The 25,489-nt window shown below is 45.4% G+C and overlaps 1 protein-coding gene across 15 annotated transcripts in view; it reads right to left on the bottom strand.

The window, feature by feature from the left end:
• LOC139049040 (endothelin-converting enzyme 1-like) overlaps window positions 1–25,489 on the bottom strand; it is a 70,712-nt gene that overhangs the window by 27,410 nt on the left and 17,813 nt on the right. For all 15 annotated transcript variants that reach the window (XM_070524128.1, XM_070524136.1, XM_070524132.1 and 12 more), the window contains 10 exons: window positions 24,488–24,621; window positions 19,923–20,093; window positions 15,573–15,644; window positions 13,482–13,579; window positions 8,560–8,803; window positions 6,926–7,021; window positions 4,373–4,465; window positions 2,834–2,919; window positions 315–373; window positions 9–60 (listed from right to left, as the gene is read on the bottom strand). In XM_070524128.1, coding sequence (XP_070380229.1) covers window positions 9–60; window positions 315–373; window positions 2,834–2,919; window positions 4,373–4,465; window positions 6,926–7,021; window positions 8,560–8,803; window positions 13,482–13,579; window positions 15,573–15,644; window positions 19,923–20,093; window positions 24,488–24,621 — 1,105 coding nt within the window. The remainder of the gene's footprint in view (window positions 1–8; window positions 61–314; window positions 374–2,833; window positions 2,920–4,372; window positions 4,466–6,925; window positions 7,022–8,559; window positions 8,804–13,481; window positions 13,580–15,572; window positions 15,645–19,922; window positions 20,094–24,487; window positions 24,622–25,489) is intronic.

Below are 25,489 nucleotides of genomic sequence, written 5' to 3'. Positions count from 1 at the left end.
TTACTCACAGTTTGCTCCGGCTGTGCATGTAGGCCCACGCGAACACCGGGTAAGGTACGTCTGCGAACAAAAACACGGGGCCGTTTCACAAGAGTAGCACCACAGCTGATCGGCCGTCCACCAGTCTTATAGCTACATATATGCGGGCGTCCGAAACGCTTACGCTAGAAGGCAGATGACGATTGCGATATATATATATATATATATATATATATATATATATATATATATATATATATATATATATATATATATATATATATATATATATATACGCTGCCATCGCGGACGTGCACATTTCAGAGAACACTTACAGATGGTGTCAATGCCGGGCATGTACACTGGATCATAGGAAAACGAAGGTATGGGCCACCTGAAAGTAAGGAAAAAACGGAGTTGTTTGTGCCAATACGACGCTTACTACTTTGAAGGGACGTCAAAGAGCAACGCCAACTAAGGTTACACGATAAAGGCATCCTTTAAAAAGTATCTTATTTTGTTCAGTTAAAGGCAATATGTTCGTTAGTAGAGAGGCGAACTAACATTTTTTTCTTCTGAATTTCGCGCCAGAACCTAAGCACCGGTACGTAAAAATTACATCCGTTTACTCAAACCAAGTTCGCTGTGACGTCATGGGGACATACATCCACCGGTTGACTCCGGTCAGAGGTCTAATTAATTGTTAATTGGTAAATAAAGTCTGCGCATTTGGATCGCAAGTAAAGCAAATACTCAATTAGTCAAGTTACGAGAGCATTAGACAATCATAGAATAGCGTTTGTCGCATCACGTATATACGTGAAACGATAGCATCTTTGCGGCATTTTCGAGCATCTCTGCAACCCTTCAAGAGTTCCCAAGTTTTACGCACGGGAAACGCAAACGGAAATAAGACGTTACAAGGCACGGCGCCGTCTGGCGCTTCGTGCCGAACGAATCCAAGCCAAGACAATTCTTAGCAGCTATCCTCTCCTTTCCATGCCGATACTATTCCGATGCGTCGCGTCAGGGCCACGGTCGCGGGAATCAACCAACCAACCGATCTCGGAAATTGGACGCACTACGCACTCATTAATGCTGCAGTAATGCTGGTGCTGCTGCAGTAATGCTGCTACTGTAATGCTGCAGGTGAGTTTGGAGAAAGCGAAAGCCCATTTCAACAGCGTTCAGCGATAGCGACATCGTCGCCATTACGGGAATGCAGGCTGAAGCGGGAGCCAATAAGGGCGCCGCCATGTTCGACCACCCAATTTGTTAGCGCACGGAAGCATTACATCAGAACGGTGGCCGAGATATGAAAGCGTACTTTGAAACCAGTGAGGTAACACTGGTGTTACCGTGCGAAATTAAAAAAAGAAAGAAAGAAAGGTAGTTAGGCTTCTCCTCCTCTCACAAAAAACCGTTTCACGAAAAATAAAGAAAACGCAGTTTGGAAAGAACACACCACCAAGTTTATACTGACTTGTATTTGGCATAGCACAGTGCCCGTTTAATCACAGAAAGCCCGACGCAATGTATTGTTCATACGCTGATTCTGGTGCCTCAAAACGCTCATTTAAACGTGACATGGTGACAGTAACGTAACGTAACGTAAGTAACGTAACAGTAACGTATGTGACATGGTCGGGCGGGCCTCGAATAGTGAATAGCTGAGGGAACTCATTAGGAAGTAATAATATACGACAATTATTTTTATCTCACATAACATATTAGTCTTTCTTTTTCACATGAATGTAGTCACCATATATCGGCAAAAGACACAGTTGGCCAACTTGCTCTCATTTTGCTTCATAGCGAATGGTGTTTGGTATTGATGAAGTTAAGACGAGAGAAAACGTTTCCTCGGGAGTACCTATGTTAGCAAATGAAAACATGAGAAATAGTCTTGCTCTGCTTCCAGTCCCCAAAATTATATGAAGCAATTGCTGCATTTAAAAGAAAACGTAAGAAAATGCGACTGTAGATTTTCTGTTCAGTCAGTAAGTATTATCTCAAAATGTTTTTTGAAGAATTGCAACCCTGATGAAGAACTGAAATACAGAGTTTTCAACTCCATCACTCAGTAATAAATAATGATATCGCTTTTCTGAAAGCCAGCCCAATGAACACATCTTGAGCGGGCAGAAATGATGTACTATATATACACTGCTCTCAGAAATAACCTTAAATGGTGCGAGGGATTCTTTTTGGGAAAACTCCAGCAAGCACCGCAACACTTTCATCTATCAGCTGTAATCTTACACACCCAGTTTGTCCACTTTCGATGCTCGAGTAGGTACAGTTGAGAGAACTTGGATATCTGTTTTTTTTTGGGGGGGGGGGTACAGAGTTACGGATTTGATAACTTTGTTGCTCCGATATTTTTCATATCTTACGAATCGCCCAGCAATTTTCTCGGAGAAAGCTGAAGTTCCAAATTGAAATTGTTTCCCATAGTTGCTGCAATTGAACTTTTCTTTCAGACGCAACGGCTTCCGTTCGAATTGCTACAACGTTGCCTCACGAAAGCATTTCTGCGTTTCATATGTGTATTTGAAACGGGAAGTCAGAGTCAACTCCGAGCTAAAGGTTCCTCTTAAATGCGTTCTATCACCGTAAAATAACATACACAGTTAAAAATAAACAAGAGTGTACATAGATATATAAGTCACACCCTTACGTCCTTCTTTAGGTGTAACGATGTTACTTATAGACCGATTTTAAGTAAGGGCGTGTATAGTCATACTCTTACACCCCTTTTGCGTATGTAAGGATGCTACTTGAAGACCAATTTACACCCCTATTCGTGTTCCCGGGTGTAAATTATTTCACAGTGTACCTGCGATATACTCACCCCATGTTCAGTTCGGGTGCGCGGCTGATGAATGGGCCAACCAAAGCCCGGAACGCATCCAGTCTCTGCCCTCCGGCCGCTGACGACTGCGTTTAAACAATGCGCGGCCATCAAAAGAAAGAAAAGAAAACCATGCAGAACCAATCAACGGTGAATGTAAATGTAAGCGAACAGCCAAACCCTCCTAGAAAGTTATCATAATCATCATCATCGTCGCCATCACCACCACCACCACCACCACCACCACCACCACCATCATCATCATCATCATCATCATCATCATTATTATTATTATTATTATTAAAGAAAGGATGCTTTGCTGTATCATTGCATAGATAGCTGCTGCTGCCCTCAAACCGGGTTTAAGGCCCATCAAGTTGCTGCGAGCAACTTTTTCCTTAAATCCCCCATAAATTGTACGTTTATGGAAATAAAGGCATATTGTATTGTATTGTATATAATTCCGTGGAGAACAAAGAAGCTAATTTGCACATCTGTAATGGTAACGCAGGCATCTATACCTATACCGGGTTTCTTACGTAATGAGTCCCAAATTGACGATATATAAGGTTATATGGCGCAAGGGACAGCTATGGCCAAAGAGCGCCAAGCTAGCATCAAATTCCTTTAAAGAAAAGTAAGAATAGTGAAATAATTGAATCATTCGCTCTTGTCTACTTTACCGTAGAGTCATAAATGTGAACATGACTCGATTTAACAACTAGACAAGCAATCGTGCTAATTAGATTAATTAAACCTCTTCAGGCAAAGGAGCCATACGAGTGATCTCAATGGAAGGCTTTTAAGCGCGCCATTTGAAGGGCTCAGAACTGTTTCTAAGAGTGCAAGCAATTGACAATGAAAAATTTCCCAACGCTATGCATTCCGACCCATTTCACACACAGAAAAGCGTAACTGAACAGCTGAAGAACGCCACTGGTTCGCCCTTTGTGTGGGCACCCATGGGCGACGTGTTTGCTTGAGCCACACAGTTACAGGTGGGCGAGCATCAGGCGAGTGTTCTCAGTCGCGGCCTCGGTTGCTTGCTTCACGCTCGACCGACGTTGAGCTCTTGACGGCGAGGCGCAAACAGTGCCGCCACCCAGGGGGTGTCTACAAGTGGCGTGCCGGTCACACTATTCAGCTGGGGCCATACATAAGCCGAGCTACGTGTGTATGAAAGCTGGTAGCAGAGCAGCCCCGTCTGGAATTCCCGGAGGGTTCCCGTAAAAGAACTTCTGATACCACGTGGCTATGCGAATGCGACCGAAACACGGGCATTACACCCTGATGACCGGCGTCAGCTGGTGAACGGGGCAATGCAGGCGGCCACGGTTTCCTGGATTGCTGGAGGCCACCCGCAAGGAAGGCAACCAAACAAACTTCGTGTGTTCTTAATAAAGTTCGATCGTTATCACGTGTGCGATTCAAAAAAGCGCATGTAGCTTCGAGACGTGCCGCGTGCGTTTCCGATACGCCGTTTTTGTACGATAGCATGGAAGCGTCACAGATACGTGAACGCGTGGATTAAGTTCTCACCGGGGCAGCAAAAGCTAATGCGTAGTGAGCATCGCTGAACCCGGGATCGTCAAGCTTGCCGGGGTAGAAGAGCTCGAACTTGACGCCGTCCAACTGCAAGGAACCGAGCGGCACTGAACGGGGTATGAACACACACGCACGCACACGCACACACACGTACGCACACACGCCCACGCACACATGCGCTCTGCTTTCCACGTTCCGTTTGCGTTGAAGCGAGAGATGCACGGAGGACAATACGCTCGCTGCTGCTGCCGCAATTCCTCACTCCCGCATTTCGACAGCGATTTTGCGCACCCACTGAGCGAGATGTGTTCACGCTTACCTACGCGCGTGGCACCGTGTTTGTTAATTTATTCAGAACACGTTGGCGGGCTAGTCGGTTTGATTCCGCGATAGAACGTGTAAGCGTGACTGAACGAGGACGTAGAACGAAGCAGACACACAGAGACAGCGCTGTCTCAGTGTGTCTCACTTTTTTTGAAGTCCTCGTTTTGTCGCGCTTACACACTATAAATGTTAATTTACTTAGCAAGCGAATGGTTATAAGTTTGCACGGTCGATAAAACTACTATCGTTACTTCCTGTAGCTATCTACTAGTTCGCCATGGCAACGGTGTTACGCCTTTCAGGTGAAACTGCGACATTTCTTACTATACTGGTGATAATGACGCACATACCGTTAATTATCACTACTTTGCGATTAATTCTCACTTCTTGTGGGCACTTGTGAAGCTGCATTTTAAACATCTTTACCTCACACTAGCTCTGCTCATAGTCCAAGCGAACTCGCTTCATTTCCCAGAAGTGTGCCATGCGGCGGCTTTGCCTAAAAAGGCGTATATCTGCGGCGGTGCACCCTTTACAGGGGTAAAATGCAATATGGTAAACTTTTAATTATACTGGCGCTAATTGCGCCCGTACGGCTAATTTTACCTGTTGTGGACTATTTATCGCTTCTCGCCTCCTTGAGACCTACATTTTCATACTGTTTGCGACTCGCTACGACGCTCTGGAGACGCGAAAGGGCCGCTTTTTTGCTGGAATCGGTTATAAGATACCCAGATCCAGATACGCCAGGCACGTGTAGTCAGCTAAGACCTTGTCTTAAAAAAGTCGCAGTGCCGCCCGCAAGCCGAAAGATCGATTGAAATAGCAAATTTGTAGACAGCTATACGAAGTAAGGATAGTAGTTTTATCGGCCGCATAAACTTGTAAACATTCGCTTATAAACTAAATTAACAAGCGCGGTTCATATTTTTGCCCGCGCTATTTCCTCCCCACTCTTGCATTGAACAGATACACAGAACGAAGGCCACTTCACTCGCTGCTGCTGCCGCACTTGCTCACACCAGCACTTGGACAGCGAGTGTCCGCGCTCATCGAGTGTGACGTGTTCACGCTTGCTTGTGCGCGCTGACAGCATGCTTGTCAGTTCAGTTAGCGAATGTTTCCAAGTTCATAAGGCCGATAAAACTACTATCCGTACTTCGTATGGCTGCGCACTAATTTGCTACCGCAACCAATGCTCCGCCTTTCAGACGAAATTGCGACTTTTCATTGCGAAAGCAATACTGCTCGAGGTTTCCGCTCTTGGCCGTCGTCCCGGAGAATCCACCATTGACCTTTAGCGTGACCTATGTGTGACGTCATACCAGCTGTGAAAAAGTGGGGCCCCAACTCGGCTCGTCGCGATCGTCCCAGCGAATCCTCCGTGCTGCAGCTGCGCACCGCTGCCGCGAGGGGGCGCTCGCTGTACGTGACGTCATGCCAGCTGTGGAAAAGCGTTCCCCTCCCCCCCCCCAACTCGGCTCGTCGCAGTCGTCCCAGCGAATCCTTCACGGTATGTCGGATGATGTGTATAAGGTGAAGCCGCAACGATGTGCTGCAGCTAAGAAGCGGCGGCGTGCGGAAGAAACGGATGAAGGGCGGGAACAACGTTTAGCTAAACGGCGTGCATATTATGCAGCCAGGCGAATGCGTTCAACATCTCTTGATCTGGGTGCATCTACAAGTATCATGCATGCTCTCAATGCTGACGCGACTTTGGCGACACCTGATCGTTCGACAGCAAGCTTTATGGATGCTTTAAATGGCTACGAGACTGCATCTAAGCGTTCGATGAGCAGTATGGAACTCTACAACCTGAACAGAAGATTGCTTTCGCAATTAACTAGGCTAAGCCAAGCTAAGCCTCTGCCAATTTTTTTTTCTTGCCAATTGGAAACCACTTAGCGAAAGTGGTTTTGGCACTTCAGAAAACCACTTCAGAAAGTGGTTTTAGCACGCAAAATCCAATATTGAAAAAAAAAGCAATTGGAACATGCATCCCAAATAGATGAGAAAATCCATGAATGAGAATTCTTGAATAAAGGTCACGTTGGCATTTCTCGTGCAGGTAGTTAAGGCGTGCCTCTTCAAGTATAATGCGGCTGATACAACAAAAATAGCGCCATTGGTCGCATAATTCTTTAACGTTTGCAAGCACGTATGGTTCCTCGCAAGTGTAATTACTCGACAATTTTCTCTGTTCAAGCACCGGCGATGTCTCACCATGCTGGTCGCCTTGGCAACGTCCAACTCGTCCAGTGCCGAGTTCTGTAGAAATCCCTTGAGCGCCGTCACCAGCCTCTGCATAGCTTGCGTGGCCTGCGTATCGATATTCAAGCATTGTGTATCAATATACATACCACAACTAAACCGAGCGTGCTATTAATTAATTAATTATGGAGGTATAATGAATGAATTGATGAACTTGAAGAGACACTAAGGAGAGAAGAGAGAGAGAGAGACAGTCAGTTTATATTGAGGAAGTATTCTTTCAAAACTCAAATGTCGCAATTTTCTCGGCAAGTGGTTGGTTACTGGCAGAGAAGACAAAGAAGAAACTTGTTTTTTTTTTCGCGCCGACACCCATGCGCCGGTATACGTAAACGTGACGTCACGCATTTAGAAGTATTTGTATCATGCTTGAGTGGTTTTGCTGCAGTACAATCATCAAAAACTCGCCATGTAAGAATAAACTATTCTCACCCTAATTTAAACGCCAATTTGACACCACGTCTAGAGCAGCGCTCAAATTTCGGATTAGGGAGCATCGTAAGCGTCGGTGAACATTTAATTATTCCACATACTGAAGCAAACGTCCGTCACCTAATGGTTAGATTATCAGGTGTATGTGCTGAATGTCCTTTGTTCGAATCCAGCCGCTCAGACAATATTATTTATTTATATGTATGCGGTGGTCACCGACAACGAAATGTACCTGGAGAGTCCACGTAATTGTTTGCGGGCTTGCTAACTGCAGATTTTGGAATGATGGCAAACCGAAACTTGCTGTAGAAAACCTATTGCGTTAAGGTGTACTTACGGCGCTCTCAGGCCTGTCATTATTTTTCTTTCTCTAGGGTTTAGATGCATAACACCTTCATTTAACAAAAGAAAAAATACGAATAATTGAAATAAATGTGTCGCATATAAGGCAACGGAACAAACCAGCGCGCGTAAGAACGCAGTTTAGCCAACACGAAATTTCCTGGCGTCTGTTCCCCGAGTACACTCTAAGAACAGTTTACACCCTTTGGAGTGCCCCTTCTGCCACACAATGATAATCGTCATCTGCCTTGTTACGCTTCCTTTCTTTAACGTTGCGAGCCCGAAACTTTCCAGTAACGAACGGCACGCGCGTTATCAGCGTAGAACAAAAAAATTAAATTAAATTATGGGGTTTAACGTGCCAAAATCACTTTCTGATTATGAGGTGCGCCGTAGTGGAGGACTCCAGAAAGTTCGACCACCTGGGGATCTTTAACGTGCACCTAAATCTAAGTACACGGGTGTTTTCGCATTTCGCCTCCATTGAAATGTGGCCGCCATGGCCGGGATCCGATCCCGCGACCTCGTGCTCAGCAGCCTAACACCAGCATAGAACAGTTTACACCCTTTGGAGTGCCCCTTCTGATAACGCGCGTGCCGTTCGTTACTGGAAAGTTTCGGGCTCGCAGCGTTAAAGAAAGGAAGCGCAACAAGGCAGACGACGATTATCGTTGTGTGGCAGAAGGGGCACGCCAAAGGGTGTAAACTGTTCTTAGAGTGTATACATCTTTGAGACACGCGTCCAAAACGCAAATCGCGCGATTTCTCGCGACGTCCCTTTCAAGCGCGGCGTGGCCTTCGTAAGAACGCACCTGCAACTGAGAAGTGCGCGGCAGGTCGTCTCGCAGATAGACGTGTGCCACCCGCAGGTGGTCCAGATAATATTGGCGCAGCATCGGCTCCAGGTAGTCGATGCAGCGGCGCTCGGCGGGGGGCGGGTTGTTCAGCAGCTCCACGTAGCGGTAGTGGAGGCGCGCCAGCGGCGTGTTTTCCTTGCCGGCGATGGAGAACGTTTGGATGGACCACATGATGATGTAAAGCGTGAGCGAAGAGTTGCTGCGCCAGTGAGACAGTGGCGGGAAAATGAAAAGGAGTTACGCACATTCGATGCGCATTTTTGGAATCTATATACGTCGAGCAAAGCTTTCCCGAACACGTTATTCAAATACTATATAAGTTGTGCACTTTTCGCAATTGCATTTTTGTCGTACCGGAAGCTCTCGCATACTTGCTCTCGCGAACCTGTGCTATATAGCAATGTGACATTCGCGTCGACTCACTTCACAGAGCTATAGTTGCTGTTGGCACCGACAGAAGTGTGAGAGCGATCGTGGTTTAATTTTGGAAATAAAAAAAAGTGATCGTGGCTTAATTATGAGAGCGTTCCGACGCTGTTCCAGGGACCGAGGTTCGATCCCCACCATCAAGCAGTTAAATATTTGTTTTATTGCTGTAGTAATTATATGGACACTCCATGCGCATTTCTGCCGTCGCCGTGAGGTTTCGCATAATGTATGTATGTATGTATAATAATATATGGGGTTTTACGTGCCAAAACCACTTTCTGATTATGAGGCACGCCGTAGTGGGGGACTCCGGAAATTTTGACCACCTGGGGTTCTTTAACGTGCACCTAAATCTAAGTACACGGGTGTTTTCGCATTTCGCCCCCATCGAAATGCGGCCGCCGTGGCCGGGATTCGATCCCGCGACCTCGTGCTCAGCAGCCTAACACCATAGCCACTGAGCAACCACGGCGGGTATGTATGTATGTATGTATGTATGTATGTATGTATGTATGTATGTATGTATGTATGTATGTATGTATGTATGTATGTATGTATGTATGTATGTATGTATGTATGTATGTATGTATGTATGTATGTATGTATGTATGTATGTATGTATGCATGCATGCATGTATGTATGTATGTATGTATGTATGCATGCATGCATGCATGCATGCATGTATGTATGCATGTATGAATGCATGCATGCATGTATGTATGCATGTATGTATGTATGCATGCATGTATGCATGTATGTATGCATGTATGTATGTATGTATGCATGCATGTATGCATGCATGTATGCATGCATGTATGAATGCATGTATGCATGCATGCATGTATGAATGCATGTATGCATGCATGCATGCATGTATGTATGTATGTATGTATGTATGTATGTATGTATGTATGTATGTATGTATGTATGTATGTATGTATGTATGTATGTATGTATGTATGTATGTATGTATGTATGTATGTATGTATGTATGTATGTATGTATGTATGTATGTATGTATGTATGTATGTATGTATGTATGTATGTATGTATGTATGTATGTATGTATGTATGTATGTATGTATGTATGTATGTATGTATGTATGTATGTATGTATGTATGTATGTATGTATGTATGTATGTATGTATGTATGAATGCATGCATGCATGTATGTATGTATGAATGCATGCATATATGTATGCATGCATGCATGCATGTATGTATGTATGTATGTATGTATGTATGTATGTATGTATGTATGTATGTATGTATGTATGTATGTATGTATGTATGTATGTATGTATGTATGTATGTATGTATGTATGTATGTATGTATGTATGTATGTATGTATGTATGTATGTATGTATGTATGCATGCATGCATGTATGTATGTATGTACGAGGGCCGCTTTTTTTCAACCTCCGATAGGCTATAAATAAAAGACAAGTTCATCTAAAACAATAATTTTATTACCAAAAGATTAGTACAGTTACGGTTACTTTTCGACATAATCACCGAAGAGATTGAGGCATTTGTCATATCTGTGGACAAGCTTTGCAATACCCTCTTCAAAAAAAGTTGCCCCCAATGAATTCAAGTAGTGCTTGACGTTGGTTTGAAGGTCGCCATCGGTTTGAAAGCGCTTCCCACCAAGCCACGTCTTCAGTCCAGGAAAAAGATGAAAGTCACAGGGTGCTAAGTCTGGACTGTATGGCGGATGATCGAAAATGTCCCATCCAAATTGTTCGAGAAGCCGTTGAGTTGCTCCAGCAGTGTGTGGACGGGCATTGTCATGGATCAGAACAACTCCAGCGGTCAGCTTTCCTCTTCGTTTGTTCTGAATGGCTCTACGCAAACGTCGTAAAGTTTCACAATAAACAGCTGCAGTGATTGTGGTTCCGGGCTCCATAAACTCCACAAGCAACACACCTTGCTGATCCCAAAACACAGTAGCCATGGTCTTTCTGTTGTTGAAGGTTTTTTCGAATTTCTTTGGTTTGTTTGGTGAATTTGAATGCATCCATTGTTGTGATTGTCGTTTTGTTTCCGGTGTGTCGTATTGAATCCAGGTTTCATCGCCAGTCACGATTGATTTCAAAAGGTTGGCTCCTTCATCCTGATAACGCTCAAGGAACTCCAAAGCTGACGCCATTCGTCGAGTTTTGTGGCCGTCCGTCAACATTTTCGGGACCCAACGTGCACAAAGTTTTTTTTAGCGTAACCGTTCAGTAACAATAAAGTACAAATCAGACCTTGAAACTTCTGAAAATCCCGCAGATAAAGCAGTAATGGTGAATCTGCGGTTTTCTTTAACCATTCTGTCAACTCGTTGAACCAGGTCATCTGAAACGACAGATTTGCGTCCTTGGTCCCCTTCATCATGCACATCATTACGTCCATCTTTAAAATTTCGACACCATTCACGCACAACACCATCACTCATGAAGTTTTACCCATACACTCGACTCATTCTCCGATGGATTTCTGCAGCACCATGGCCTTCAGCCTGTAGAAAACGAATAACGCTTCGCAATTGACACTTGGCGGGAGCAACAATAATGGCAGCCATGTTTACGTGGCTGTAGCACAATGCCGACTGACGCCTGAATGTCAACAATGGGGGAGTGTGTAGTGCGAGAGCTGCGCAGTTGCCTACAGCGCATGTCCGCTTTCTGCTGCCCGCGTAGCGCCTGCACGGAGCGATCGGAGGTTGAAAAAAAAACGGCCCTCGTATGTATGTATGTATGTATGTATGTATGTATGTATGTATGTATGTATGTATGTATGTATGTATGTATGTATGTATGTATGTATGTATGTATGTATGTATGTATGTATGTATGTATGTATGTATGTATGTATGTATGTATGTATGTATGTATGTATGTATGTATGTATGTATGTATGTATGTATGTATGTATGTATGTATGTATGTATGTATGTATGTATGTATGTATGTATGTATGTATGTATGTATGTATGTATGTATGTATGTATGTATGTATGTATGTATGTATGTATGTATGTATGTATGTATGTATGTATGTATGTATGTATGTATGTATGTATGTATGTATGTATGTATGTATGTATGTATGTATGTATGTATGTATGTATGTATGTATGTATGTATGTATGTATGTATGTATGTATGTATGTATGTATGTATGTATGTATGTATGTATGTATGTATGTATGTATGTATGTATGTATGTATGTATGTATGTATGTATGTATGTATGTATGTATGTATGTATGTATGTATGTATGTATGTATGTATGTATGTATGTATGTATGTATGTATGTATGTATGTATGTATGTATGTATGTATGTATGTATGTATGTATGTATGTATGTATGTATGTATGTATGTATGTATGTATGTATGTATGTATGTATGTATGTATGTATGTATGTATGTATGTATGTATGTATGTATGTATGTATGTATGTATGTATGTATGTATGTATGTATGTATGTATGTATGTATGTATGTATGTATGTATGTATGTATGTACGCATGTATGTATGTATGTATGTATGTATGTATGTATGTATGTACGCATGTATGTACGCATGTATGTACGCATGTATGTACGCATGTATGTATGTATGTATGTACGCATGTATGTATGTATGTATGTATGTATGTATGTATGTATGTATGTATGTATGTATGTATGTATGTATGTATGTATGTATGTATGTATGTATGTATGTATGTATGTATGTATGTATGTGATAGTGAAAGTGTGCGAGGCTGAGCCGGCGAACGCGGTTTAATCTCGCGCGCGCGAGACAGGGGGTCAGGCGAGTGAGAGGGGGGGGGGGGGGTCCTTCCTCCGTGAACCGCAAGAATCGCGCGGGCTTGCATGTTTTGGTTTTCTTCTGCCAGGCCAGAACAGATATCAACAATGTTTATCTTTTATGCAAAGGCGATGTACACATTATTTTCGCGCCTGTCAAAATGTTACACATCCTGTACATGGGACCCGACAGTGACGCTGCAAATCCTTGGCTCCTATAATTTTTACTTCTGTTGAAGCAATTCCACGTAACTATGAGACTAATATTACTTAAAGGCGGTTACTATTACCTAGAGCACATCTTTTTATTTAGGGCGAACAGTGTCACTTGTGCCTACAAAGAAAATGCATACATTAAATGGAAGCTATCCTATTTGTAATGCTAAAAACAGAACATTTATGCTCAATTTATACCGGTTTACACAATTAGCGAACCGAATTATCGGGTTACCGGAGTCGCGCGCAGCAGCAGCAAAGCTGGTGAAGACATCTTTTGACACATTATATAGTTATATTACTACAAGTCCCTAGAAAAAAAAATGATTGTGTCGAGTGAGGGTTACTTTCACGAGAAATCAGAAAAGGGCGACTACGCGGTTTATACAGCAACGTTGATACGCGTATTTCTAACTCACTCCATTTTATCGATTACTTCCTTGACGCCCTTGTAGTGGTCTTCGTCGGCCCAGACGTACGGCTTGTCTTTGCACCCGACGATGTCGGCCGATAAGAACTGCGCAAGAAAACGTCACAGGCCCCGATTCGGCTATGTGTTTTAAGCAGGCTCGCAAAATGAATTTTCGCCTAGTCCGACCCACTGATGTGCAGTGGGCAACAAATGTTTACGGGATAATCGAAAAGATCGATTTCAATTCAGTGTGCAGTAGTTTTAACTGCATGACCCTCATATAGTGATTCATTAAATTAGAGGTGTCACGCTTTAACCGAGCACAAATTCGCATTTGTCATGTCCCGTAAGCTTTTTTGACCGGCTGTACAGTGTGGTCAACTGTTAAATGTGACTACAACAGTAGAGTTGGTGACTGATTGATCACCGGTTACTTATGACACTCGTCGGCAAATTTTCTGTTGTATAAAGCTCTACCTAACACATCATATCAATCACGTTTGCAGCGGTAGCTGTTAGGGTTTACAAACCTTAGGGTTTTGAAGTCCGCCGCTGTCTGTCACTAGAATCACAGAATGCATTACCAGAATTTTGTAAAGAAACAACGAAAGGAAGTCCCAGTGCACCGCCGGGATTCGAACTCCGGACCCAAAGATTATCAGTCCAACATGCAACCTATCAGCGACTCCGCAAATGCCGTAGCAATGAATACTCACATATTCCGTTTCATACACAGCTGGCAACGATGCGGGAGGCTACCCCAAGTAGTGCGGCCACATAGGATTGTAACTCCACGCGTTTCTCACTGCAGTTCTGGTTCTGCAACGTTTTCTACGGAATAACTTTTGTAGGATTAGAATCACAGCTTCTGGGAGCAACTTCAGGTGGCAAGATATTCGCGCGCGCCGGCGCACGAGTATCTTGGGCGCGACGATTGATTGATTGATTGAAACTTTTATTAGAAGGGATGGCCCGTGGCCTAAGACAGGGGCGCGACGAAGTGGCGCGCCCGGTTCGTTGCAACAACACCATCCAGATGGCGCTCGCCTCCACCGCATCGTGGAAAAGAAACCTGCCATGAGTAACTACTTAAGAGGAAAAAACGAAATCAGGAAAGGAACAATTTATGATAACTCAAAGGGAAGCTCATTACTTTTCGAAGCGAGATCGGGATGCCTTAGAACACGCACCTATAAACCGAGTTATAATAAGGAAGAAGAAGCATGCGCTTGCGGCGGTAAAGCTAGGGGAACGATGGAGCATGTTTTATTAGAACGGGAAGACGTCTACCCAGCGGTCGATTTAGGCACCACTGGCCTCCTTGAAGCCCATGGGTTCGGCGAGAGCCGTGGAAAAGTAAACATGTCTGCAATAGGGATTAGTAAGAGGCGTTTGGAGGATTGGTGGAATAAAAGTAGGGAAACGACAAAAAACGGAGACGTACAAAAGCCCAGTTCGGAATAGGGGATCGGAAAGTTTGGTTGTGGGAGTTCATAGTGTCTTTTTTTTATTGTTTAACCTAGGTAGGACATTAGGCAGTATAATAGCAAGAGCTTGGTGGCGCAACACACCGCCCCGTTCCAAAGGGGACGCTCATAACAACCATGCATCCACCCATCCATCGTACCGCATCGTGGCCCACGCAAGAGGCCGCGTTTCTACCAGAATGCCCGCGGCCAGCGATTCCCGGTAAACATTACAGTTACACACGCTCCAGTTGCCGGGAAGCGTGAGAAGCAGTCAGGGATCTTTGAATGCTATCGCGTTCCCCTCTTAAAGGCGAAGCTAAAGCGTCCTCCAATTTTTTTTAGGCCTACAGTCAGTGGCGTAGCTAGGTCGTCTGGCACCCGGGGCCCATAGGTCTTGTGTCACCCCCCCAGGGTGTAGCCGGCGGAAAGAGGGGTGTCTTAAGACGTATATGACGCCCCCCCCCTCTGGCCCCTTGCACCCGGGGCCCACGCCCCCCCCCCCCCCCCTTTGTTGCTACGCCACTGCCTACAGTCACCCTGCTTCGTTTGCTTAGTGGGATATCAGGAGGTTTGTAAACAGGACGACATGAGGCAACGGTAGACGCTGCACCAACTGAGGGGAGGCTTACCTTTGGAATGTCGTTCGTCACGCTGGTTCTCTCGATGGGTTTGTAGAGGCGTCGCTTGGGATGAGTCGAGAGCTGCACCAAACAGAGAGGCAGAGCGTGCCACTGTCTTTTGGGACACCGTTACAAAATACTTTCCGAACGTCTTTCGGTGATTACGAAATATCTTTCAACGCGAGGGCATTTCTTCGCTTAGGCGGACCCACTTTTTGGAAATCTTGCGATGTACCAGGTGTTCCACTTATCGCGGAGAACTTAAAAAGAAAGAACAGTGCTAATGCGGTAAAAACAGATGTCACTGTACCACGAGCGAAATACCTGACTCGCACCGCGCCCATGCCACTGTAGCTTAGAAGGGTAGTGAGTGGTTCTGGGTGGTCGGTTTCCCATAGTGTTAAGTAGTGCAGCGTGATGTAGGACAGAAGGACACGGAAAAGACGAGAACGAGAGCTTTGTGAGCGTTCGTCTTCGTCTTTTACGTGTCCCTCTTTCCTGCTTCTAGATGCACTGCTTACCATTGTAGCGCGAGCCCCAAGCGATTTTTACTGACGTCCCACCATGAGCACTTGCTGTCAGGGAGGACAGCCGGGCTAGTTTTGGTTGTGGAAATACAGCGTCGGCATTTTTCTAGCCGCTAGCGCAAAATTTAATAATTCACGTATATTTGACTCTGACTTTTGAATCTACGAAACAATAAAGTAAAATGATGCAAATATGTTTAGAAATAAAACGTTTCTTCTTTTGTTTGCTCGTGTTGAATAAGCTTTCTTTATTTTTCAGCTTATCTCATAGCATCTTCGGCCACTGTTTAGCATGCTAATTTCACTTTGCTCACTCATTTACTGAGCCTATGGACGAAGCTAAAGCCCAAGAATTGTTGCCGGTGTTGTCACTGGTCCCTTGCCTTGCCCATAGCAACGAAACAAGGGTGGAAGCAGCCGGTATGCATCATCTATGCTTTCGAGCGATCAGTTTCGTTTTGCCGTGCCCTGGACAACATGGCAGATGACGCTTTGCTACAAGTCGACAGACGACGCTTGCCATTTTCGACAAAATTCGCAATATTGGATCAGAAAGTCTGGTGCTGGGATTTCTTTGTGTTGAAAAAACAAAACGAACAACCCTTGGCCTACGGGAGAATGGGTGTAGGCAAAGCTCCTTCTGCGTGCACCTGACCTTCGTCACGGTACCCGCAGGTGACTGTACCGGATTGCTTCGGCCTTCCGCTACCTCAGCTCGGGATCTTGATCTCGTTGCTGTCGGATTGGCTGCACTCGGGCGGCTCTAACGGATGAATCGGCGCGCTGACGGCGAGCCCTTTCAAGGTCGAGTCCTCACCGCCGCTCGTCGAACGCTGCCCGTTCCTCGGGGGAAGGCACAACGCGTGGCCGTTCCATCCGTTTTCCGAGAATGAACTGAACGGAAACGAAGCCGGTGGAAACGAAACCCTTTCCTGCCCTTTCCCTCCCCGGCTGAAGCGAAAACGTTCCTGATTGGATACGCGTTTGGCGTGAGCGCGCGCCTAAGCAGCTGGAATCCTGTTGATGACTCACACTACGGCGCCGGCGCAGCTGTCAACTCATCAAACGGCCCTTTCCTGCAGCTGCTCCGCTCTGGGAGCAACTGGGTTTTTGTGTGACATGACATGACAGCATCACGTGTCAGCCAACACAAGCTTGGATTGAAAAAATAGGACGCACATTATGCAAAATAAGAACAAGAGTTTGGTGACGCAAACACCGCCACGGTGACGCAAACACCGCCACGGTGACGCAAACACCGCCAAAGGGGACGCTCATCCATCCATCCGTCCGTCCGTCCGTCCGTCCGTCCGTCCGTCCGTCCGTCCATCCGTCCATCCGTCCATCCGTCCATCCATCCATCCATCCATCCATCCATCCATCCATCCATCCATCCATCCATCCGTCCGTCCATCCATCCATCCGTCCGTCCGTCCGTCCGTCCGTCCGTCCGTCCGTCCGTCCGTCCGTCCGTCCGTCCGTCCGTCCGTCCGTCCATCCATCCGTCCGTCCATCCGTCCGTCCATCCATCCATCCGTCCGTCCATCCGTCCATCCATCCGTCCGTCCGTCCGTCCGTCCGTCCGTCCGTCCGTCCGTCCGTCCGTCCGTCCGTCCATCCCATGTTGACCGCCGAATGTGAAGCTGTGGCAATCATTCACTTCTTTCAAGAAATAAAGAAGGCGATTCAAGATGCCGCTTCACCTCGAGGTGAACTTCGAATTCCGTATAGGTGGTGTCCAAAACATCCATGACAAAGCGACCAGCTGGAAACAAGTTCCATGACGTGTTTCCGATTCCCGAAATCGCTACCGCGGCACGCATACACCAAAAGCATGTCTTCGAGATAATTACCATTTTTCAGAGGGATACGTCGCTGGGGCGTAGATTTGAACACCACCTTTCGTGGCGTCCAGATCCAAGCCCAATCGACGGCTCTCTCTGGGCAACATACACAGGTCTCGAAGGCCGTGCTTTTGCGTATTGCATGTGTCGGAAGTGCTTACATGTGGTACGAGTCACGTGGCACGTAAAAGTTAACTCGTTAGACAACAGACCTGAATAAAATTTGATGCATTTTAGAGATAAAATAAAACTGAATGCTACCGACTGAAACAAATATAAGTGAATTTGCAAACATAAGTGAACATAAGTGAAACACAAGTGAAACATTTAGTGAACGAACTTCATGAAAAGTGGCTGGTTATCTGGGATAGGAAAGGGTTCTTGAAACGGTTGGGACAAATTTTGTAGAAGCGTAAGGTACAGCTGAAGTAAAACAATCGCGCCACAAATTAGGTGAAACATCTCATATTAAGTGAGCTACGGATGATTACAAGTTGCCGTTTCCCATTGTCATGCTTTTCCTCCTCAACTCATTCGCTGAGTGATCGGGGCTTAATACAATTAATAGACATTAATTTTCTTAAATGCCACAAACCGCACAAAATTCGTGGCAGTGGATTCGCAGCATAACGATTTCTTTGTCGTCGTGTATTTAGATATCGACTCCTGAAGGCATAGTAGGTGCTTTTTTTAATGAAAGATGGGCGATATACCATTTTTTTTCGGATGAGAATAGAATAAGACTAGTAGGTACCGAATACGGAATCGAATACCCAATAGTATGATGCAGACGCATATATTTACAGCAGATTATTTATTTTGGTTAAGTTAGGTACCGTGCTTGTACTGGCTAGTGCAAAAACGACGGCTTACTTTCAGGAGCCATTGATCAGTTTCAAACACAGGATGAGGGATTGTCATTAGAAGAATTGGAAGTGCATCCCCTCAACGACATTAAAGCTTAGTTGCACACAAGCCCTCCAAAAAAAAAAAGAGATGGCCGTTGTATATGACTAGCTTTCAAAAGAGATTAACTAAATGGTTGCCGAAAAATAAACAGGATAGAATTTGCGGACAAAGAAAAAAGAACTACTGAGGGTCTTTTCTACCGAAGACGCATGTTGAAAGGCCCATTGCAAAGAAAACGTCACTTGCTGCACCGTAAAAGATGCGAGTTCTAGACTGCCAGACTTCCAAGAACACTAAGCACATGCGAAAATCCCAGGTTGTCACGTAGGCCTCCAACACGAAGCCGTAAACAGAGCTTGCATTGCGCATTTTATTTCTGCATTCCTTCGAACATTTTTGTCGTCGTCAAACTTTTGATCACGAGCGGTACATTTCTTAGCACACGGGGAACAGCAGTTAGGCTTAAACAGTTCGTTTATGGCGAACGTTTGGTTCGTTTTGAGCATTCGAATATACCGAATAGTTAATCTTGAAAAAAAGTATCGAATATTACACATTGACTATTCGCATTCGCATTCGAAACTTCGAATATTCGCTGTACCCTTTCACATTATTTTCGTGTATAGCTCATAACAGAAGCAATCTCGTCACACGTACAGCGTCAGCGTAACCTATGTACACAGAAAAAGTTTATGTACATTAAATGTACAGTCGCGGACAGAATATTACGGACCATGAAATCTAAGAAAAAGCTGAATATCTCCGCAATCTCAGAACGCAATCTGGTATTTGCATTTTGGACCTCCACTAGAATATACTAACAACGTCATCGTGGGCAGTTTTACTGGTTACTGCTACAGGCTGCTCGGGAATTGAACGTTTTCGGAGATCCCGTGGTCCATTTTATTCTGTACGCGACTGTACCTTCCTCACAACGCCAATGCTACAGCATTAACACAGACATCTACACCAAAGAAACTCCGAGAAAACAGATTCCCAGAGTGGGTGAGGTTATCATAACATTCATAATTGAAAAAAAAAAAAAGAGGAAAGCCTCCTGGAGACTGACGCGACTTTACCTTAGCCATGGTCTTTTCCACGTTCAGGAAGAAGTCAATGTCGTTCCTGACTTCGGGAGTCTCGTCCAAGCCGCTGTCCTTGAGGTGGTTCATATAGGCGGCCGCGAATTCGTCCATCAAGTCCTCGTTCTTGTATGCTGTCACAGGCACGAACATCTCCGGTGGAAACAGCTGCCGGAAAACCCAAAAGACGACGTTCACCGCTTCGTTTCGCTTTCGCCTCATTGCTTACACAATTTTCAACTAAAGTATATCAGTCGATAACCGATACGCAGTCGCGAAACGTCAGCACTTAAAAGAATATACGCTTAAAAGAAAAAAAAAATAATGGTGCTGTATTGATAGCCGACCTATCTACAATTTGAAAGGCGCTCTTACCGTGAGAAGATAAGCCAGATAAGACAGGAGTCACATAAGATAAGGCGCAAGAAATGAAAGACGGGTGACGACGCTGCCTCGGAATTTTTTGACTCGAGCTAGCCGTCACCATAGCCTCCGAGATCGGGCGGCGTGCGCCGTGCACGCCGCCCGATCTCGGAGGGCTTGCCGTGACACATTGGATTTTGATGGCGTTTGCTAGGGTCTGGTTAAATTTTTTTTTGTCGCAAAACCTGGACTACATCATACTGTACTAGCTGTACTAGGGGCCTTAGATTTAACCTAGAGAGTTTCGAGAGCTTCTACTACTACTAATTTGTGACGTCATACTTCATACCGGCGCTAGGGTTTCGGCACAAAATTCAAGAAGCGCAACTTTGAGCACCCCTTTCCCTTGGGCAGTAAATTCATCGGGCAATCAATGAACAATCAATACAATATTGCCGCGAAATCAATGAACAGGGAGTTTAGAGAAACACTATCACGTTGTGTCGCTAGGCGGGATCAGGGCGGAAGGAAGTGATGCACTCAGGACAGACGCTCACTTGCAAACCAAGGTTTCATTAACATAATAGTTAATAGTGTAACATAATAGCATAACATAATAGCTGCACGTGCGCAGTCGGAAGGTAGATACAAGGCTCCCACAGATTCACATTTAAAAGTCCCCCCCCCCCCCCTACCTAAAAGAAGAACACCCTAATATGTCCCGGGATAACTTGTTTCTTTATCCATCAGCGCTATTCTGATGGCTGATCGTATAGGCAAGTACGTGGCTGATTGTGCGCTTATCTGACCAGCCTAAATAATAAAACTCTTTTTAATAATTTTTGTTGCATTCAACGACACAACATGACGCAACATCTGGTCCAACAAACAGTCAACGATTCGAATACTTTTTCAGTGTAAAGTTATATAAAGTGTGTCAATTAAGTGGTCCGCCACAAACGTCACAGGAGGGAGATTCGGTACGTCGGAAACAGCGCAATACGGAGGAAACGCAAGCCACTTTTTTTGGACAAGCGCACCCCCTGACCTCATGGATTAGTACGGAGTAAATACAGTGTACAATGCACTCTAAAGATACAAGGGACTCAACATAGAAAGCTATAGCTACGAGTACTTTTATGGATAAAAAAAACTGCGCAAGTGCAATAAAGCGTTTTGAAGTGACGTCGAAATGACGTCGAAATAACGTTGCGCCGCTGAGTTCCCGGCATGCAATTCCATAACAAGCTGTTCGGCTTTATTTTTTTTTGAATAAAATGACAAATATTTCCCCCCGCCAGTTGAATGAAAACGGAGCTGGTTTAATTTTACTCCCGAGCGTTCTTTAATACTCAAATGAACTGGAGATGCATGGGAGCAGTCGCGCTGCCATTTCTTTTTCGGGAATCCGCGTCTATTTGAGGCAGCCGGCCTAACGGTTCTATCGCACTAGCTTTCATTTTCTTACTTCGAAATTGTTTCCTTAGTGTATTGGATGCCACATTTGTCGTCGGATCGTTTTCACCGTAGGATGCACCGCGCTGCCTGGTGTTACGCCCCTATGAAGAATAAACCTAGCAGCACGGGAAACGTTGGCTTACGTTGGCCCATATTGACCAGTATTGGCCATATTGGCCATGCATTGGTAGGTTTCTTTTTCTTCCCCCGCTGTGTCTACGCTGGTGCCGCTTTCAAGGCTTGCAAGTTTAAACAAGCGTAAAGTTCATTACTAGTTAGAGAATGGGTGCCAAGGGAAGGGAAGCGGTGTCTAGGACCGCAGACCATAAGCCAGTGCGACGAAAATATGGAAATTTTGGCGGCGTAACCTGGAATCAACGAGCGTAAGACAGGGGCATTTGGGGATCCCTGGGAGATCCTTCAACCTGCAGTGGACATAGAAATATGATGATGATGATGATGATGACGTCAACAACGACGACGACGACGACGACAATAATAATAATAATAATAATAATAATAATAATAATAATGGTGCTGATGGTTATGATGGTGAGCATGACGAGAAGAAAACTTCATTTGCTTGCTGTCAACAGCCGTGTAGCCTAGCCCGTTCGAAGCCCACATTTTGCCATTGCGATACAGCGCACCTGATCGAATGCGGTAATGAAAAGCTTAGTTATGCGGCGTCGGCGGTCCAGGCGGCCACAAAAATGGGTCAGATGTAACGAACGAAAAGCTAAACGAACAGAACGAAGAAGGCTAACGCAGGGCAGATAAGTGAACAGCAATTTCACTTGCTTGTTAGCCAATAATTACAGCGCCCGTCGAGCGCCTGTCGTTTAATATTGTCACGTAGTAGCGACGGTGAAGAAAGCAGCAAAACTGTGAGTGACGAAACTAGCGTTTTATTTTGCCGAACCCGTGCCCTCGAAAACAGGCTAACACTCAAAGAACGACGACTGCGGCGAACACAATCGGCGATTGTGGAAAATCCGATCAGTGGATCAAGCGCGTCCGCTTTTATGCATGAGTCATCGGATGTTCCAGAGTAATCGCTACTGCCCGCGTGTCTACCAGAAGGCCCTACACAATTTGCGTGGCGCGTACATACACTCAGATCGCACTAGTTTCGGTGCACAACAGATAGAGGATAGAACCGTCGATAACATTCGAGAAGCTTCCCATACAGGCAGGCGCGTCCTGCGCTGAGCAATAACGTTTGTTAGCCCCTTCAGTCACGAATTATGTTCGACTGTCGATAAATGTGTAAAATTTACGTAACCCTATGCCAAGGTGCTGGAGGCCTCCATAGAAATCAAGTCAAGGCGGGACGAGAATGACTGTGCATTTCATAGAGAGCTACCATAATTACGCGGTAATTATATATTCATTTACTGTACAGTCAGTAATGCTACGTCTCTTCGTTAAACATATTGAATCACCCGCTCGAATTACATGCATAGGTTAATTATTCGGCACAGGCATTTCAACGAGGGAAAAAACATCTTTCGAATTTACTACCGAAAGGCCCCTCTCCAAACGTCCCGTCAAACACAGTAGTGCCTTTACCAAAGCCGTTGTTTCTAAAGCGATAAATTTCTCTCAAAAGGGAAGTGGGCGCACTTTAGGAAAGCAGAGTGTTCAGTTTACTCAATGCTTAATGTTCGTCGTCTATTCCTTGCAACCACGGCACAGCAATGGCAAAAATAAGTCGCGTCCACAAACGCGTATACGCCGTGATTGAAGGGGCTAGGCGGTGGAACACGGCCATCCGGCAAACAAGTACGCATGTCAACATGCACGGGCTTTTACAATGCGCGCACTTGGTTAATTTTAGACAGCTGTAGTTACACGTACGTAGAGGCTTCACGTACGCAAACGTGAAAAGCCTACGTATGTACCTTACGCGCACGCCATCTGAAACGCTTTTAGCTACACGTACGCGACGCACGCTAAGAGGGACCCCGTAGCTCCATCTATCGGGAAATGTGGACACGGCGGTAGCCAATTCGATCCTGTCGCCATCTGTCGCCGTGTTTCGATGCGAGCCGTCTGCGCGCGCGCGGCCCGCTATCGCTTGTTCGTGATCTCGCGGAACTCCCGCGCGAAGCTGTCTACGTGCGCAAGAAACGCACGCAAACAAATTGAATCTCACGTACGTCCGTGAGACGCGCGCGCGCCCGCTACGTTCTACGCATGCGCACTGCTGACACGTAGAAGCTCTACGTTCGCAAAGCCTCTACGTACAGTCGCGATCAATTTGAAGGTGGTCGTGCGAGCATCGACCGGCGGGCCTTCCAAGCAGCATAGCGGCCGATTTCGGAACTGCGAAGATAAAAACTGCGCGGCCTTCATCCCCTATTATGCTCTTCCAGCCTGCAACCATCATCCCCAAGACCAACTCGCCACATTTTTGTGTTTGTTTCCCTTTCATGGCAATGATCTGTATGCATCGCTTCCTCATGTATATCTTGGCTAGCAATGACGCCTCTGTGCAAAAGCTCATGCCACAATCGAAATGAAGTGGCAGGTTATGCCGTGAACGGTGACGGGAGTGACAGCTTTTCAGGGAACACCGAAAGAGAGAGAGGGGAGCTATCTGATGTTTCCCTCTCGAGCGACGGTGATGACGTGACGTGGCGCTGTTCCTAGTTTTGGACGCCGCTCAAGCGATCACCTTCAAATTGATCGCGACTGTACGTGTAACTAAAACTGTCTAATGCCGAGCAAGCACTCACGTAGCATTTCATGTCCCCGACAACCGGCGTGTAGAAAGGCCATATCGGGTGCAGCTGCTCGAACTTGCTGATGACGTAGCTGACGCCCCGCGACTTCGCCGAGTACAGTTCTCTGACAAGATCGGCGTGAAAACCTTCACACACACAAACACACAAAATAAGAGCACGTGATTGGTGTATATAGTTATTACAGAATGACTATACTAGGACGCGAGGCATTCGTCGCGGATTATGACCTTTCAGCTCTTAGTTTTAAAATGGAGGCCGTGTAAATCATTCTCACGCCCCCCCTCCTCCCTTGGTTAGCTTACGCAGGCACCAACCTGCACATTTTATTTAGGCAACGTATGCACACGAAATACACGCGTTGTGCGGCATGAGGTCGATATTATATCCTTGAAAAGCCCCTGCCGTTACAGAGACATCAAGAAATAAAGATAAGTTCAACAGTATTAATAACCTGCCGTGGTTGCTTAGTGGCTATGGTGTTGGGCTGCCGAGCACGAGGTGGCGCGATCGAATCCCGGCCACGGCGGCCGCACTTAGATGGGGGCGAAATGCGCAAACACCCGTGTACTTGGAATTAGGTGCACGTTAAAGAAGCCCAGGTGGTCAACATTTCCGGAGTCCCCCACTATAATCATAATCATGCCTCATGATCAGATCGTGGTTCTGGCGCGTAAAACCCCATAATTTTTTAAATGATGTTAATACTATAAATTAGTAATTTCTTCCTTAATTAAAGAAAGGCATCTGCTACCGTGAGAAGGGACCCGGTGAGCTAAGAAGCAAGAAAGTAAGACGGTGGCGCCACCTCCTTCAAGTTTTCGCACCAGATCGCTGTGACGTCATGAATATATAATGAAGGCGTCCACTCGGAGCCAGCTACATTCCCACTGGGAAAGATGGTATGGTTTGTATTCCAATGTAGCAAGAATTAGACCACACCTCGTTTTGAGAAAATTTGCTTTGCCGTGTATACGCTATGTGACGTCACGCTGA

The sequence above is a fragment of the Dermacentor albipictus genome, chromosome 8 (genome assembly GCF_038994185.2).
Source record: "Dermacentor albipictus isolate Rhodes 1998 colony chromosome 8, USDA_Dalb.pri_finalv2, whole genome shotgun sequence".
Lineage (NCBI taxonomy): Eukaryota > Metazoa > Arthropoda > Arachnida > Ixodida > Ixodidae > Dermacentor > Dermacentor albipictus.
The sequence above is the reverse complement of the archived record's forward strand: the minus strand, read 5'-3'. Positions and strand labels throughout refer to the sequence as shown.